The sequence below is a fragment of the Vicugna pacos genome, chromosome 13, assembly GCF_048564905.1.
Source record: "Vicugna pacos chromosome 13, VicPac4, whole genome shotgun sequence".
NCBI lineage: Eukaryota > Metazoa > Chordata > Mammalia > Artiodactyla > Camelidae > Vicugna > Vicugna pacos.
The window spans coordinates 44,282,595-44,297,880 of record NC_132999.1 but is presented as its reverse complement, the minus strand read 5'-3'; the positions used below and the strand labels follow the sequence as shown (position 1 = coordinate 44,297,880).

Below are 15,286 nucleotides of genomic sequence, written 5' to 3'. Positions count from 1 at the left end.
CTTGTCCTCGTCTTAAAAAAAAACTCAACCTGGATTTTGAGCACGATCGTTGGTTATCAGGTGTGGGGGCCCATCCTGGGGGTCCCCTCCTGCCTGTCGCCTGCGAGGGAGACCCCCAGGGGAGGCCTGGCCCAGCGCGGGCTCGGCCCGGTCGGGGCCTCGGCCCGCCAGGCCCAGCCTCCCCAGCCCGCCGTGGCCGGGGAGGGGGCGGCGAGGCGGCGGCCCGGCCTGGGCGGGACAATGGCCGCGGCCGCCGGGGCCCCGGGAGCCCCCGCGCTGGGGAAGGGGCTGGCCTAGGGCCCGGGCGCCGGTGCCCTCCCCGCGCGGCTCGGGCGGGCGGAGGGGGGCGAGGAGTTCCTTTGTGGCTCTGCCTCCGGCGCGGCGCGGGCGGGGGGCGCAGCGCAACTTTGCGAGGCGGCGGCGGCAGCGGCGAGCGCGAGACGAGGCCCCGGGGCCCGAGCGGGGCCCCCAGCGCGCGGCCCGCCCCCGCCCCCCGCCCGGCCCCCTCCCCTCGTGCGCCGTCGCCCGCGCCCGGCGCTGCCCACTCGCGGGAGCCCCCGGGGCCGGACGGGCTGCGCAGCCGGAGAGGCGGGGGCCCGACGCGGCCCCCCCAGGAGCCGGGCGCCTGGCGCGGGGGCTCGCCGAGCGCACGGGGGGCCGCGCGGCGCTGCAGACCCAGCCTCCCGCCGCCGCCGCCGCCGCCGCCTCGGCGCTTGCAGAACCCAGAAGTGAACAGCAGGCGACCCGGAAGGTTTGCGCGCGGCTCCGCACCGAGCCGGAGCCGGAGCCCGAGCCCCAGCCCGGCCCTGCTCGGGCCGCCGGGCGCGGGGCTGCGGCCGCGTCCGGGAGCCGCCGCCAGCACAGCCAGGTCCGTGCGGGCCCGCGTCGCGGGGAGCGGGCCCGGCGGCGGCGGGCGCCCGCCCGCGGGAAAGTTGCGCCGAGTTGCGGGAGGGGGGCCGGCCGGGGCGCGGGCGCTGTCAGCGCGGGCCGGGGCGCTCCGAGGGCCCGGGGCCGCCTGCGCCTCGGGCCGGGCCCGGAGCAGTGGCGGCGGCGGCGGCGGCGGCGGCTGCGCGCGGGGTAGGAAGTGTCTCTGGCGGCGTGTCTGGTCTGCTCTCCCGAGTGTGCGTGTGTGTGAGTGTGTGTGTGTGTGTGCGCGCGTGTGTGTATGTGTGTTTTCTTAAGCCGGGCTATTCAAACCTGCTGCAATTCTCCGGTAAACAATGATTCATGGGGCTTAATGCAAATAAACGGATTGCAAACGGCGCGGTTCGCGCACTTTGCAGCCGGCCGGGTGGAGCGGCCAGTGCCGGATTTCTCCCTTTTTTTGCAGATCTGCAGAATATGGCGTCCCTGTCCTGTTTTAAAAATAAGCCAGGCTGCCATTTTTGTTTTTCTTTTGTCTGAAAATTTTAATAAAACTGTCTGAGAATGTGGGAGAGGCGGCTGGAAGCAGAGGGGGCACCCGAAGGGTTGGCTTTTTTCCTTTTCTTTGGCGAGAGCCGCGAGCCTTTCGGAGAGGTGAGACACAATGCAATTGCACTTTAAAGAAAAAAAAAAAAAAGGAAGCCGCTGGGCGATTTCGGGGGGAGGGTTGGGAATTTAAAGTTAACTTCGAAAGTTTTTTTTTTAAGCTTTTTTTTTTTTTTGGAAGGCGGTGAAATGCCGCGAAAGGATCTCGGGGCGCATTTCTCCCCCCAGCCAGTCGCCTTTGCGGGGGTTTTTGGGAAAAAGTTAACTGCCGATTTCCTCAGAACTGCGGATGGGGGTGGGGGGATGTGGAGGGTTGGGGATGGGGGTTTCGGGAACCAGGAAATGTCTTTTGGAAGAGGCCTATTAAATGGCATAGTAAGGAACTATATTCTCAGATTTAGAGGAGATGGTTGTCAGTAGGGGCTCTGAGTGAGCCCGGGGTTTCCAGCTAAGACCCTTGGCATGAGAAAATAATCCTGCTTTCCCCTACTCTGCCCTCGAGCAGTGTGGAACCCTCAGCTGTGAGCTGTGTGTTGGGGGGTGGGTCTATCTCCTTCATGGGTGGCCGGGGCCCCATTGTAGGCGGATATCCTGCCCTGGGTGCTGGGGTGGCTCCCTGAGCCCTCAGGCAAGTGTGCTTGGTAGTTGGAGAGAGCCCCTTCCCTGACTTGGTAGGCCTCCTGGCCCGGGTTGGTGGCATCTGGTGGTGAAGTATCTCTCTGGACAGGTCAGGGCTTGCTGGCTTTCAGACTATAGAAAGGTTCTGAAGGCCAGGCCCACAAGGTCGGGGGTGGCTGGCGCTGTCCAAGGCTTCTGGGCAGCTTGGGCCTGGTCTTTCCCTCTTCAGGAAAGTCTGTTTGTCCTTGGAGGACCCTTAGCCTGTCTAACCCCTGCCCCAGAGTCTTCTGGTGGGGAGACCCCTCTCGTCACTCTGGTCTGAGTCCTGGCTCCACAGGGCAGTGTGAGCTCACTTTGGGCAGAGTCAGGCAGAGGTCGAAGCCTGGGGTTTGGGGGTTTAGGATTGCAGAACTTGGTATATGAGGGCCAGAGGGTACCAAGCCAAGCACTTTTCAGATTGGGAAACTGAAGTCCAGAGAAGGCAAGTGACTTACCCAAAGTCATACTGCCAGTTGGAAGGAGAGCTGAGACAGCTACTCAGATGTTCAGGTTTTCCCTTCTAAGCTCTCTGCATTCTTCTCTGTTGGGGGCCCTGACCCCTGCAGGAGTCATTTTGGACAGGACTGGACTGAAATGGGACAGCATGTCCCTTTTCACTCTCCCCCTCCCCCAATCATAATCCTGCCTGGGTGAATGGAACTTTATAGTTTACACAGTGTAGTGCATGGTTGTTAGTTATCACATCAGGTTCTCCCAGGAACTCGGTTGTGTGAAATTGTCGAGGTGGGGATACTTTACTTCATTTTAAAATTTAGGAAACTGAGGCTTGGAGAGGTTGAGCTGTGGCAGAGGAGGGCTTAAACTCCAGCTTCTGGATTCCTTGTCCACAGAGCCTCTTCCTGGTGGACTTTGGTGCTTGTGGACCGATTTCTTTCTCAACTTGTAGTTTTTGATCTTTCAAATCCTTCTGTTGACCCTGTGTTAAAAAAAAAAATCTAGAAGCCCACCCCCTAAAGAATGTCAGAGTTAGAAAGGCCCTGAGAGGTCATCTGAGCTCAGAGAGAGGAAGCCACTGGCTTGAAGTCACCCAGTGATTTGGGTCCCAGGTAGGTCCAAAGAGCCCTGGTCTCCCATCTCTCTTTCTCTGTGAGACACTACTTACTGCCAAACTCCACTGGGCCCAGAAGGCGGTGATTGTTGGTGGTGCTGGTGGTGATGGGGCTGTGGGCACTATAATGGCCAACACTTGGTGAACACATGGGTTTGTCTCAGGGGCTGAGGAATAGGCTATCTGTGGTCTTGGGGGATGGAGGCAAGATGGTCCCAGGTGGAGAGGAAGCCGATGTGTGGATGAGGTGTAGACTGGGTCTGATCTAGCCTGGCCCCAGCCCTTCCCTGGGCAGACACTTCCCTGCCTCTCCGTAAAGTGAGAGTCATTCATTCCTTCATCTCCATACATTAGTTCATTCATTAGTTTGCTAGATCATTCCTTTGTTCTTTCATTGTACATTCATTCATTTACTGGTTAGTCATTTCAGTAGTTGTCAATCTGCTGGTCCATCCATCCATCAGCTCACCTAGCCCAGGTTGGACAGCCATGTGAGATACAAGTGCAGTCTTCCAGGGCCTCAAGGCCAACAGGGTACAGAAAGCACTAGCTAGGGCAGTATTCATGGATGCCTACATGAGTCCCCAGGGAAGGTCCCTTGGAGAAACGGAGGCTTGAAAATACCACAGGAGTTCCACAGACTATCACGATGGTCAGTCTGGGTCCTAGGACCGAGACCCATTTGTGAATTGAAATTTACAGTTTGTGAAGTGTGGTTGGTGTATGGCTTGCGTGACTTTGGGCATATTCTTCCCCTCTCTGAGCCTCAGGGTTTTTTTTGAGCCTCAATTTCTTGATCTTTAAAATGGGGTAATTTCTGTGATCTCTCATAACTGTTGGGAATGATCACAAGGTGTCTGCTAAGTCTCCCAGTCCTGGCCAGGCACATGGTGTTTTCAGAATGAGCCACATGATCTGGGGGCCCTGCAAACCTTGTTTAGCCTTGTCATTCCCCTGCTGAAACTCTTCTAGGCATTTTGAAGAAGAAAAATCTAGTCTTTTGTGAGCCTACAAGGCAACAAGGCCCTTTATGATCTGGGCCTGCCCAGCCCCCTACCTCAGCTCCCCTGCCTGCCCCTCAGTCTCACCACTTCCAGTCACGCTGGCTTCTTTCAGCACCTTGAATTTACAAAGCCTGTTGGCAGGGCCTTTGCACATCCTCCTCCATCTGGGATGCTGGCACAGCTGGCACCTCCTTGTTTCACAGGTTTCCACTCTGTTGGGGCTTCCCTGGCCACCTGCTCTGTAATAGCTTCTCACTGTCACTTTTGGTCACATCAGCCCTCTTTTATTTTCTTTTGCAGCTCTTATTGGTATCTGAAACTTTCTCGTTTATTTGTTCTTCTTGCCTGTCTCCACAGCTGGCACGTGCTTAAACCCCATGCAGGCAAGTGAGCAGGTGGGTCCAGCCCAGGGTGGCTGTGGCTTTCCCAGAGGCCCAGAGATGCTGGGAGGCAGGGTGGGCCCAGGTGTGGCGGCTGCCTTGGCTGTGGGACAGCGCCTGGGAGATGAAGTGACACGGAGCTCTGCCCTTTCCTCCCCTGGGAGGCTCAGGGCTGTTGTCGGGAAATAATGAGATGATTAAATCATGGGATATAAGAATCCTGGTCTCTTCCAATCTCAGAACCTCAGCATCTGAGAAGCTTTCCGCCTCAAAACCTTTGACACTTGGAGTCCGCACATGATCCGATCTGGGATTTAGACTCTCACAAAGGGGCTCTCACTGCCTTACTTACTGAGTTGCATGCAGTACTTACTTTGTGCCAGGCCATGTTCCAAAAGGCTTTATAAATGTTGACATATTTAACCCTCATTGTTATTGCCCCCATTTTATAGCCAAGGAAGTTGAGGCGCAGAGAGGTTAGTTAGGTAATTTGCCTAAGTTCACAGACCTCATCAGGTGCTTTGTGGGATGTGAACCCAGACTCTTTCTTAGAATCCCACAGCTGTTGAGGGGAAGCCCAACCTCACCCAACCCCTGCACAGTGGGAACCCCCTTCCCGCATGCTTGACAAAAGGGCCTCTGATCTCTGCTGGAGTGACAGGGAGCTCCCTCCTCACCAGGCCCCCTGGCCTCCCTTGGTCAGACATTTGTCATTGCTGGAAAGGTTTTCTTAACAAAATGTAAAGGGCTACACCTCCCCTGTGAATTACACTTGAGAAGTGATGTTCATGTTACGGTTTCCCAGTGCATTTGCCTTTGTGGTTTTGTGACTTCAGTAGCTTCTTCCTCCCCACTGGGTTGTGAGCATCTTGAGGGCAGACAGCCTCGGGGCCCGGTGTTGAATATATGAATGAATGAAGCTGTGAACAAAGCATCTGTGTCCCCAGCTCCTCCTATCTGTGCAACACCATGCTGGGCACTTGTCCAGGGTATTGGACAGGCTTGCTGTACTTGTGGAAAAAGGATGGTTATCTCTCTGGGTAGCCCCATATACCCAGTTCTTGGAGAACCATTTGAGATCTAACGTCATGCACTAATTGGAGAGAGGGGGACCTCACAGTTTATCCAGCCAAACCTTAGTTTGTCTGTTGAGGAAACTAAAGTGGGAAAGGAGAGGAGTAGACCTTGTCTGAGGCCACCCACACCTTCTGATGCTTTGCCTGGTGGGCTTTCCTCTCCCCAGGTGCCAGCAGGCTGCCACAGCATGTACCCTGGGGTTTCAGGGCATCAACAACCCTTGTTGGGAGGCTCCTCCCTCTGTTGCACCGGCTTCCTCGTCTCCACGATGTGGGTAGCATTCCTGGATACATGGGGCTGTGAGAGGGCCCAGCGCCCCACCTGGCACGTGGGCGGGATTGAGAAGTGGGTGCAGTGGAAGTGGGTGGGGGGCTGTGGCTGTGGCTTCCTGCAGCCAGGGCTGGGGCCGGACTTTGGAGGCTGGGTAGGATTTGGGAAGGGGGTCGAGTGGTGTCTTGAGTGGATAATGTGCGTCCTGCCTTGTCCCTACATCATCTGTGTGGCAGGATATCTCTGGGAGATGGTCCCTGCCATTTGGGTCCTTCCTTCTCTGAGCTTTGGGTAAAGGCTTCCTGTTTCTTAAGGGGACAGTCTCATCATTTCAGTTTCTGGGGTTCAGTGGGGAACACCTGTCTGGGTGGACACACCCCCTGGACACACTCAAATACACACTCACACATATTCACACTATCAGCCAATCTACTACCACCTTCAACCCTGCTCCCCCACCCCACTTTTGCCAATTTGAGGTGCTCCCCTACTGTTTCAGAAATGCCACCAGAGATGCCCCAAACTGGACCTATAGAGCTGGGGGTTCAGGAGACAAGTCCTCTGGACTGTATATCCACACACATGGTACACACCCATCACCCTGCATGCACCTCCCAGGAGACAACACATAGCTGCCTGCCTGCCCTCCTCGCGTACTTCCACACTCATGTACATGTCACGTTTATCACCTGCACACAGGCATACTCGTGCACATGTGTGCTTTACATGTAGGTGCACCTTATACCCAGGAGGATGCAGCCTCACTTTCTGGCTTTGCACAGGATCCCTCCCGCGCTCCCACGTGCTCGTGTGTGCCCATGCCCTGCCTCAATCTGCTTGCAGCCTGCCTGGACCTCCCGCCTTCATTCGGCAGTACTTGAGCATTGAATGTAGACCAGGCCCCATGCGCGATGCTGGGGACAGCGGTGAGGAGAACTGATGTGGTCCCTGCGCTGGTCCAGGAGACAGACACTAGACAAACACAAATGATAATATGATTAGAGACTTTGATAACTGCTGGGAACGAACCACTTCACTATGATCAGGGCTTCCCTGTAGCTTTGTGCTTTTAGATTTACTATAAGAAGCACCCATAATGGTGTGTATAGGGGGGAGGTGCTTCTGGGAGGAAGTGTTATCTGAACTGGCTTGAAGTTTTCCAGGTGAGGGCATTCCAGGCAGAGCGAACAGAACAACCGGGGCAAAGGCCTGGAGGTGAGAAATCAAGGAACATGGAGATGGCAGTAGCCCTGAGGCCTGGAGGAGGGTGTAAGAGACTGGGAGGTGGGCGGGGCCTGGTCTGCGGGGCTTGTAGTAGGTCTTCCCTGGCCTCTACCCCAACCCACTCCCTTTGCTGCCCTGCCCTGCCCGGGGCCCACTTGTCGGTTGGCCTCCACCTCCGGCCTGAGCCCTGTCTGTCGTGTTCCACAGGCTACCTGGCCCAGCGGTCCTGAGATACAGCACGAGAACAGGCTCTGATCACCTGGAGGTTCCTAGCCTGAGACCCCTAGGATCTGTCTAGGAAGCTCTGGGGGGCCAGGCCACAGCTAGGGTTCAGCAGCTGGCTCTCTTGCTTTGAGTTAATCCCAGATTTGTCTCCCCATCAGTCTGCCAAGCAGCCCCTGTGGGTCCTGAAAGGTTCCCAGAGCTGCTGCCCTCCCAGCCCCTTAGACGTTACTGGTTGGTCAGATTTCCATGTGGGTCTTTGGAATGTTGGGAGAGTCTCCCTGTGCCTTGGAGAAGCTAGTAACAAAACGACAGCCAGCACGAAATCCTTACCATGTACCAGGACCTGTTCTAAAGGCTTTATATGTATTGACTCCCTGAATCCTCACCACAACGCTGTGGAGATAGCATTAGCACCCCCAGTCTGGTAACAGTCTCTGGGGCTTCGACCTAGGTTGTCTTGTTCCAGAATCCATACTTTTAACCCTTCAATGGCCACATTGCCCCTGAGAAGGCCCAAGAACCCAGGCTGTGATTTAGTTGAATCTCTCTTTTATAGAGGAAGGAACAAAAGGCCCAGAGGGGAAGTGGACTTGTCAAAGGTCACACAGCAAGCTGACGGCAGAGGGGCCCAGCCTCCTCAGCCCTCACCAGTTGCACGACCTTGGGCAGGTTACATCTTCTCCGAGCCTCTTCCCTGCCCCAAGCAAGGAAGAAATTGATGTAGAAGCCAGCAGAGTGGGACCTTTGTGGGGTGCGGGGAGCTGCAATTGAGAAGGAACTCAGGGTGGGGGCTTCTGGGTGCCCTGGATGTACACTTTGTCATCAGTCATTAAGTTGCTCATTTTTGTTCTAAGCATCTTTCTGCACATGGATTGTATTGAAGAGTTCACAGCATCCACCTCACAGGTCATTAAGGAGCCTGAGTGAGAAGTGCCTGGAATGGAAAAAGTGCTTAGTACCTTCTTTGTAGTGTCCTTTCACACTGGCAGAAGGCAGTCCCTGTGGGGATGGGAGCTAGGGGTCCCAGGGGGAAATGGAAGTAGAGAGGGGTATGTGTTCAAAGCCTGCGGGATGTCCTCAGCCCTGAGAAGGCTGTCATGGCCCATTCTCTAAGGGAGGGCACTGAGGCTCCTGGAGAGGGTTGCCACCCTGGATGTCTCTAGGGGGCTGGTGGTGAGATAGAGGAGGGACAGGGGGAGGGGGCAGCATCCTGGCTGCTGGCTGTCTCAGCAGCCCCATCGTGCTGTGATCAGCACCCCCACCGCAGTGAAAACAGCCCTCCCCAACCCCTCAGGGCTGCGGAAACCCAGCCTAATTGGATCCAGGACCCTCGGGAGCCTCATTCCGCACAGGAAGTTCCCAGGAGTGAGTTTCCAAGGCTGGCCTGGGTCTTGGGGGGTGGGGTAGGGCACAGCAGCTGGGACTCCGGGCTCTGGGCTGCATGGATTGGGGGCACATGGAGGGCAGAGGGATCGTGGGAGGAAAGCTTTGAGCACATGGGGATCCCCAGGCTCTGGGAAGTTGGGAAATCTCAACTTCTCTCTTAGACCATCTCCCGCTTGTCCCTTCCAGGCCCTCCTTCTGGCCCCGTGATGACACGTCCATTGAAAACCTTGACCATGGTCTTTCCCTGCTCAGGGACCCCCTGAGCATGGGCCCCCATGGCCTTTCATCCAAGTGTCTCAGCCCGGAACTTTGGCCCTTTATGAACTGCCCCAGCCACCTCTCCCTCCACCTGTGAATTCCTGCCCTGGGCCTACACCAGACCAAACATCAAGCTGTGTGCTTTCTTGCTTCAGGGCCTTTGCACGTGCAGTTCTCCCCACCTGGCCTGCCCTTCCCCGGCATCTATTTCTTGATGTCTCCCCTTCCCCCTGTCAGTAAGTCCCACCTTTGTGCAGTCTTTGTTCATCCCCCACTGGGATGAACTCATCTTCCAGGGAGCATCCCCACCCCTAACCCAGCCATACCCTGGCAGTAGCTTGTTGCCTCTCTCTGGAGCAGGGAGCGTTCGTGAAAAGGCTTTGCTGTCCTAGGAAGCTAGCAGCTATCCATGCCTTTGCACACAGGGCCCCTCTGCTTGGAATGTTCTTCCTCTACCCTCTTGCTCTTCTGGCAAACATTTCAGTCTTCGAGGCCCACATGGACAGACCCCCCCTCCTCCCTTGGGTTCCCTCAGTGAACACTATTGAGCAGCTCGGGTGAACTAGACACTTGAGCACCTACTATGTGGCCGGCACTAGGGCCTGGGGCTGTAGCGGTGGCCCTGTCCTCAAAGATCATGCAGGAGGGAGTATTTAGAGGTGCAATACAGAGGTGGGGTAGGAAGAATGCAAGGGGTGACGGGTGTGTGTAACAGAAGAAGGTCAGAGAGTGACTTTCAGCTGAAATCTGAAGGAAGAGTGAGGTGAGATGTATGCCGAGTCTGGGTACAGTGTTGTAATGAAGAACCAGACCCCTGCCCTGATCTCAGGGAGCTCACAGCCACCTGGGGACTAGGTGGATAAGTAACTCCGCAGTTCTAGGGTGGTGGGAGCCCAGGAAGCTGTGGGAACTCGGGAGAGGCTGCAAATAGGGCCTAAGATGGGGATGGTGATCAGGAAGGTATCCTCATGGCAGTGACACCTGAGTTGATTTCTGTTGGTTGATGGGCACCTGTCAGGGTACCAGCTGGGGGACTGCCCCCAAGTGGGTTGGCACAGCCTGTGCAAAGGCACGGTGGCATGAGACAGCAACTTGTTTTGGGAACCTGCAGGTAGTTTGGTGAGGCTGGAGGGAGAGAAGCTGTGGAGGTGCACCTGTTGGGATGCATGTGGTCAGCAGGGCCTCCTTAGCAAAGGCCTCTGGGTCATGCTGGGGAGTTCAAACTGTACCCCAAAAGTTGAACCCAATAGGGATTTTAAGCAGGAAAGTGAGTGACCCAGGAAGGCTTTCTTTTGTTTGGCTTGGTCCTACCCCCTGAAGTCTCTGGATAAGAAGGGGAGTCCCTCTCTGATGACACTCCTGGCTGTGGTCTGGGGTGGGGCTTGAAGCTCACTGTGGGACTCTGAGCAAGCCTCTGGCCCTCCCTGAGCACCACTGTCCTGGGTAAATCTGCAGGGCCTGAGGCCGGAGTCTGTGTGGGGCTGTGGGCGGGGCCTGGGGTGTCTTGATTGGCCAAAGCTGGCTGAACCTTTAGTGTTTAAAAAAACTCCCTTAAAAAGTTACGTAGCCATGCTGCAGAAATGTCAGAGAATACGGAAATGAAATAAACCAAAACTCACCCCCATTTCTGTCCATCCCAAGCCTGAAACACACCACTGCTAGTATTTCGGTGTTTCTTTCCCATCTTTTCTCTCAGCACCTGGATTTTTGTATGGGTGTCGTTGCCCTGTCTTTACAAATGGTTTTTAAAATCTTCCCTTTCCCCCAAGTAATGTTGTAGCATGAGTATTTTCTAAATCACTGCAGGGTGATTTGGTGTCAGGGTGGAAAGCACGGGCTCCAGAGCCCGACTTTCTGGATTCAAACTGTACATGCACTGCTTGACTTCAGGCAGGTTACCTCATCTCTCTGTGCCTCAGTTCCTTGCAGGGTTGATATGAATGTTAAATGAGTCATTACAATGCCAGTAAACATCGGCTATTAATGACTGTAGACTGTGTCACTGTTCAACGTGATTTACAGAGCCATCCCCCTGTTGTTTAAAATTTTGGCTGTTCCAGGTTTTTGCTACTGTAAAAATCCACTGGAGCAAACAACTTTGTGTGTAAAACTTTGTCTCTATTTAGGGTATTTTCTAGGGACAGATGACCAAGAATAGGATCGCTAGGCCAAGAAGTCTGAACATTTTTATAGAGCTCATGACACATTACCAGATTGTTGTTGGAAATGATTGGTCCAATTTACACTCTCAGCAATAAAGCATGGGAGTGCCAATTTCACAATACCCTTACCAGCATTGGGCATTATCATTTTCTTATTGCTTTTTGCTATTTTAACCACGTGAAACTCATTTAATAATTTTCACTGTTAGGGAAGCAGAACCATTTGCTGTGTTTATTATCTGTTAACAACTTTTTTGGTCTGCTAATCTTTACAGCACACAGCCTCTTCTCAGGTCAATTAGGAAGATAGGGCTTAGGGAAGAGTGTAACACAGGGGACATACAGTACCAGAGTGGGTGGGGGGTACTCAAGAAGGGGAGGGGACTTTTCCTCTGTCCAAGCCACGATACTTTCAGTTCCCTCCACTTAGACCATTCATTCACCCAAACATTTATCAGGTACTGTTTGGAGCTTAGAAGGTAAATGACTCAGCTTTGATTCTGCCCTGACAGAAAACATGTTCAGCAGCAGAGATGGGTGAGAAAACAGGCAGAATATGGAGTGACAAGTGTCTGATAATGGAAATGCAGGGCACCTAGGGAGTAGGCCAACACATCCTAGGGGGTGTAGGGGGAGCAGTCCTGGAAGGCTCCCAGGAGGAAGTGGCCTGTAAACTGGGGCCTGAGGAATAAGTGGTAGTTAACCAGTGAAATGGAGAGGTCAAGGAATTCAGCCAGGGAGAGGAGGCAGCCTGACTGGAGTGAGGAAGTGGGAAGGAAGTGGAGCGCTGGGGGAACGGTCAATCTGGCTGGGCAGAGTGGAAGGTGGGAACAACCAGTTAGGCCAAAGAGGTTGGCAAGGGTCAGACATGGAAGGCCTAAGGAATCCAGACCTTGTCTGAAGGGAAGGAGGGAGCCATGGAAGGTTCTAGGTGGGGGAATGTTGGGATCTGATTTGTATTTTAGAAATATCACAGTGTCTACTCTGGGAGACCAGGATGGGGCACATGCGTAGAGGTGCAGAACTCTGGAAGGAGGCTTTTGCAATAGCTGAGGCCACAGCAGAAAGTGGCCCGGACCAGGGCAGGGAAGGTGGTGGAGATACTCCCTGTAGAACCCTAACCAGCTTCAAAGTGCCAATTGACTGTCACCTCTGCCAGATAGCCCTTAGTGACATCTGCCATGACCCTCCCAGGTCTGGGGGATGGGGTCTGTGCGAGGCATGGCATGCAGTGGTGAGTCGAGTGCCTGCCATCACTGACCCTGACTTCCCCTTGCTCCTCCCAACCTCCAGACCTTCCATCTGTTACCCCCACCCCCTTGGCTAGCAATAACTTTCTTCCTCCCTCTCCTTTTTTTCAAGAATAAATTTATTGTTTTCATTATAAAAGCAACAACAACATTGCAGAGTATCTGGAAATCAGAGAAACAAAGACAAAAAACCAGATCAGCTCCAGCTGCCTCCCCCAGTACTCCCAGCCTCCCTCTGGGCGTGGTTCCCTGCAGCTTGCTTTTTCTGACGCAGGTTTTTATTTTTGCCTCCTTGTAATCATAGTATCGGACAGTTTTGGGTCCTGCTCTCTCCCACTTGCTTTGTTGGAAGCTCGCTCCCCTGTGGCCATGGGGTCTGGGCAAATCTCATTTTTTAATGTTTCTGGGCTGGTGGGGGAATGGGAGTGGGTGGGACAAACGTTGCTTCACTGCACCCTCCACCTTATAGTGGGCAAGGCTGATCCCATTCCACCTTGGGCTGCCCATTCTCTTTGTTTGTCTAGGCCTGAACCTTCCCAGGTGGCAGGGCCCCTTCCTCAGTGTCCCTACCCCCTGTGCCCCTGTGTGGAGCTCACTAGGCTGGCCTCAGGAGGGTGGGAAAGGGTGATGGACAGACCTGGTTTCAAATCCAGACTCAGTTCTGTGACCTCAGACAAGTTACTTAACCTCTCTGGACCTCAGTTTCCTCATGTGTATAATGCGTCTATTGCAACAGTAAAATAATGGCTATAAAATGCCCTGATACCATTCCTGGCCTATTGTAAGAAAAAGGTAGTCGATATTATTGTACTTTTTCATTCTCCAAAGAATTTCTGAGGCCACCTTGGACAAGACAGTGGAATGGCAGAGGTAATGAGCACCAACTCTACCTATGAAGAGCTCACAGTCTAGTGGGGAAGTCACCCAGAGACACATAACTGCTCCAGGGTGTGATCAGCTCTGTGGTGCTGCACCAGATCTGGGTGGTGTCCTAACTCCCGTTATTTGCTAGCTGTGTGACTTTGGGCAAGTTGGTCGACCTCTCTGAGCTGCAGTTTCCTCTTCTGTACAACGCACATCTCATGGGTCATTGGGAATATTCAGTGACATGATGCATATAACATACTCAGCACAGTGCCTGGCATATAGTAGGTGTTGAAATCAACAGTAGCTGCCATTTTATTATTATTATTGTTATTATTCCCATATACAAGGTGCTGTTGGGAACACAGAGGAAGTGACTGACTGGGGGTTCAGGGAAAGCTCCGTAGAAGAGGGAACACTTGAGCTGGGTCTTGAAGGATGAGTAGAAGTTCACCAAGTGGGAAAGGACACTCTAGGTAAGGAGCCTGTGATTCCAGGTTGAAATCTGTCAAGGGGTTTGTTCTTTGGGGGACCAAGGCATTGTGTTCATCCCAACTTCCCTAGGTGCCCCTTGCTGCCTCCCTCCTGGTCTGCCTGGGGGCTGTGTGTACTCACCCTCCTGTAACAGTATCCCCTGTCACTCTGTCCTGGTCGCTGTGGGGTCCTGTTTATGGGAGTTGCTGTGTCCCCATTTGTCTAAGTTTGGGACCACAGGTTTGTGTCCCATGTGTTGGAGTTTGGTGCTGTCTGTCTGCATGTTCCTGTGACACTGTTTGTCTGTGCCACACCGTTGCGGGGCAGCCTGCCAGCTTGCTTGTCCTCCAGCTCTAACCAAATAGCCAGGCCTTGGTCACTCTCCTCCCTGGCCCAGAATAGGCCCTGCCTTTTACCTCCATTCCATTCCCGGGGGGCCTTCAACCTGTATCCTCCCATTGCCTCCTCTCCTGACTTCTCTCCCTCCTACACTTAGCAGTCAGAGGGGTCTTTTAAACCACAGATGCTGTCCCATCACCCACTGCTTCAAGTCCAGACCCCAGGCCTTGGATTCAGGACCCCCCTTTCTAGGTGTGGCCCGGGCTGATGGCTCCGGCCTCATGTCCTGTCTCCCAGACCACACCGATTGCTATGGCTCCCTTCACACACCATGTGGCTTCTCACCTCTAGGCCTTTGCTCAGGCTGCTGCTTCTGCCAGGAATGCTCCCCACTCCTCCTTTGCCTGGCCAACTCCCACTCATCCTTTAAGACCCAAAGCACGCATCACCTCCGCTGCTGGGAAGTCCTCCCTGATCCTTTCTTTCCATTCTGGGCTCTGGGCTGCTCATCCCTTACTTGGGGAATAGGAGCAAGTGACTTGCCCAAGGTCACACAGCTGGTGAGTTGGAGCCAAGATTTGAACCTGTGTGCACTGGGCTCCAAATAAAGTAGGCCGTTCCATGGTCCAGGTGAGGTGATAGTAGCTAGGACTTGTGTAGAGGATTGAGTGGATTTGAGAGTGATTTTGGAAATAGAATCCCGAGGATATGACTGGGGGAGGGTCTGACTAGGAGGGCAGGGAGGGGACGTGTTGTGGATCAGTGTCTGTGGCAGGAGCATCCAGGCAGATGGGGATGCCTGGCTCCGAGCTGGGGATGGCTAGAGGGGCACACATCTTACATCTTACTAGAACACCAAGTCCAGCTCAGGCCGGCTGAGTCCGCGCAGCCCACGAGCAGTCAGGGAGGTAACTGGAAGGTGGCCTGTCGGCTTTGACTGCATGAAGGTTCCTGATGGCATGTGACGAGTCTCATAGGCAAAAGTTCTTTTTTGCAGAAGCTTGTGGGTCCCATGTCTGCTTCTTCTTCTTAGGGCAGGGTTCTCCTATTGGCCTTCAGTTCCCCGGCACTGGTCCTCACTGTGGCCCAGAGGATGGATCATGGATCCAGAATGGGTGGATGGGCAGATGGGCAGACTGGCTGACTGCCAGTGGGGTGCTGTTTTCAGAGGCAGCTC

At 54.3% G+C, this 15,286-nt stretch overlaps 1 protein-coding gene across 5 annotated transcripts in view; it reads left to right on the top strand.

The window, feature by feature from the left end:
• The first annotated feature begins 527 nt into the window (after positions 1–527).
• The window catches only part of ZNF362 (zinc finger protein 362), a 36,665-nt gene continuing 21,906 nt past the window's right edge, over positions 528–15,286 (top strand). Inside the window, exons 1-2 of one of the 5 annotated variants that reach the window (XM_072974835.1) lie at positions 528–868; positions 13,647–13,772. In XM_072974835.1, coding sequence (XP_072830936.1) covers positions 13,735–13,772 — 38 coding nt within the window. In that variant the 5' untranslated portion in view covers positions 528–868; positions 13,647–13,734. Of the gene's footprint in view, positions 869–1,138; positions 1,519–7,685; positions 8,742–13,646; positions 13,773–15,286 lie in introns of those variants that run through there. The other 4 variants (XM_072974836.1, XM_072974840.1, XM_072974837.1 and 1 more) reach the window with 4 other exon arrangements.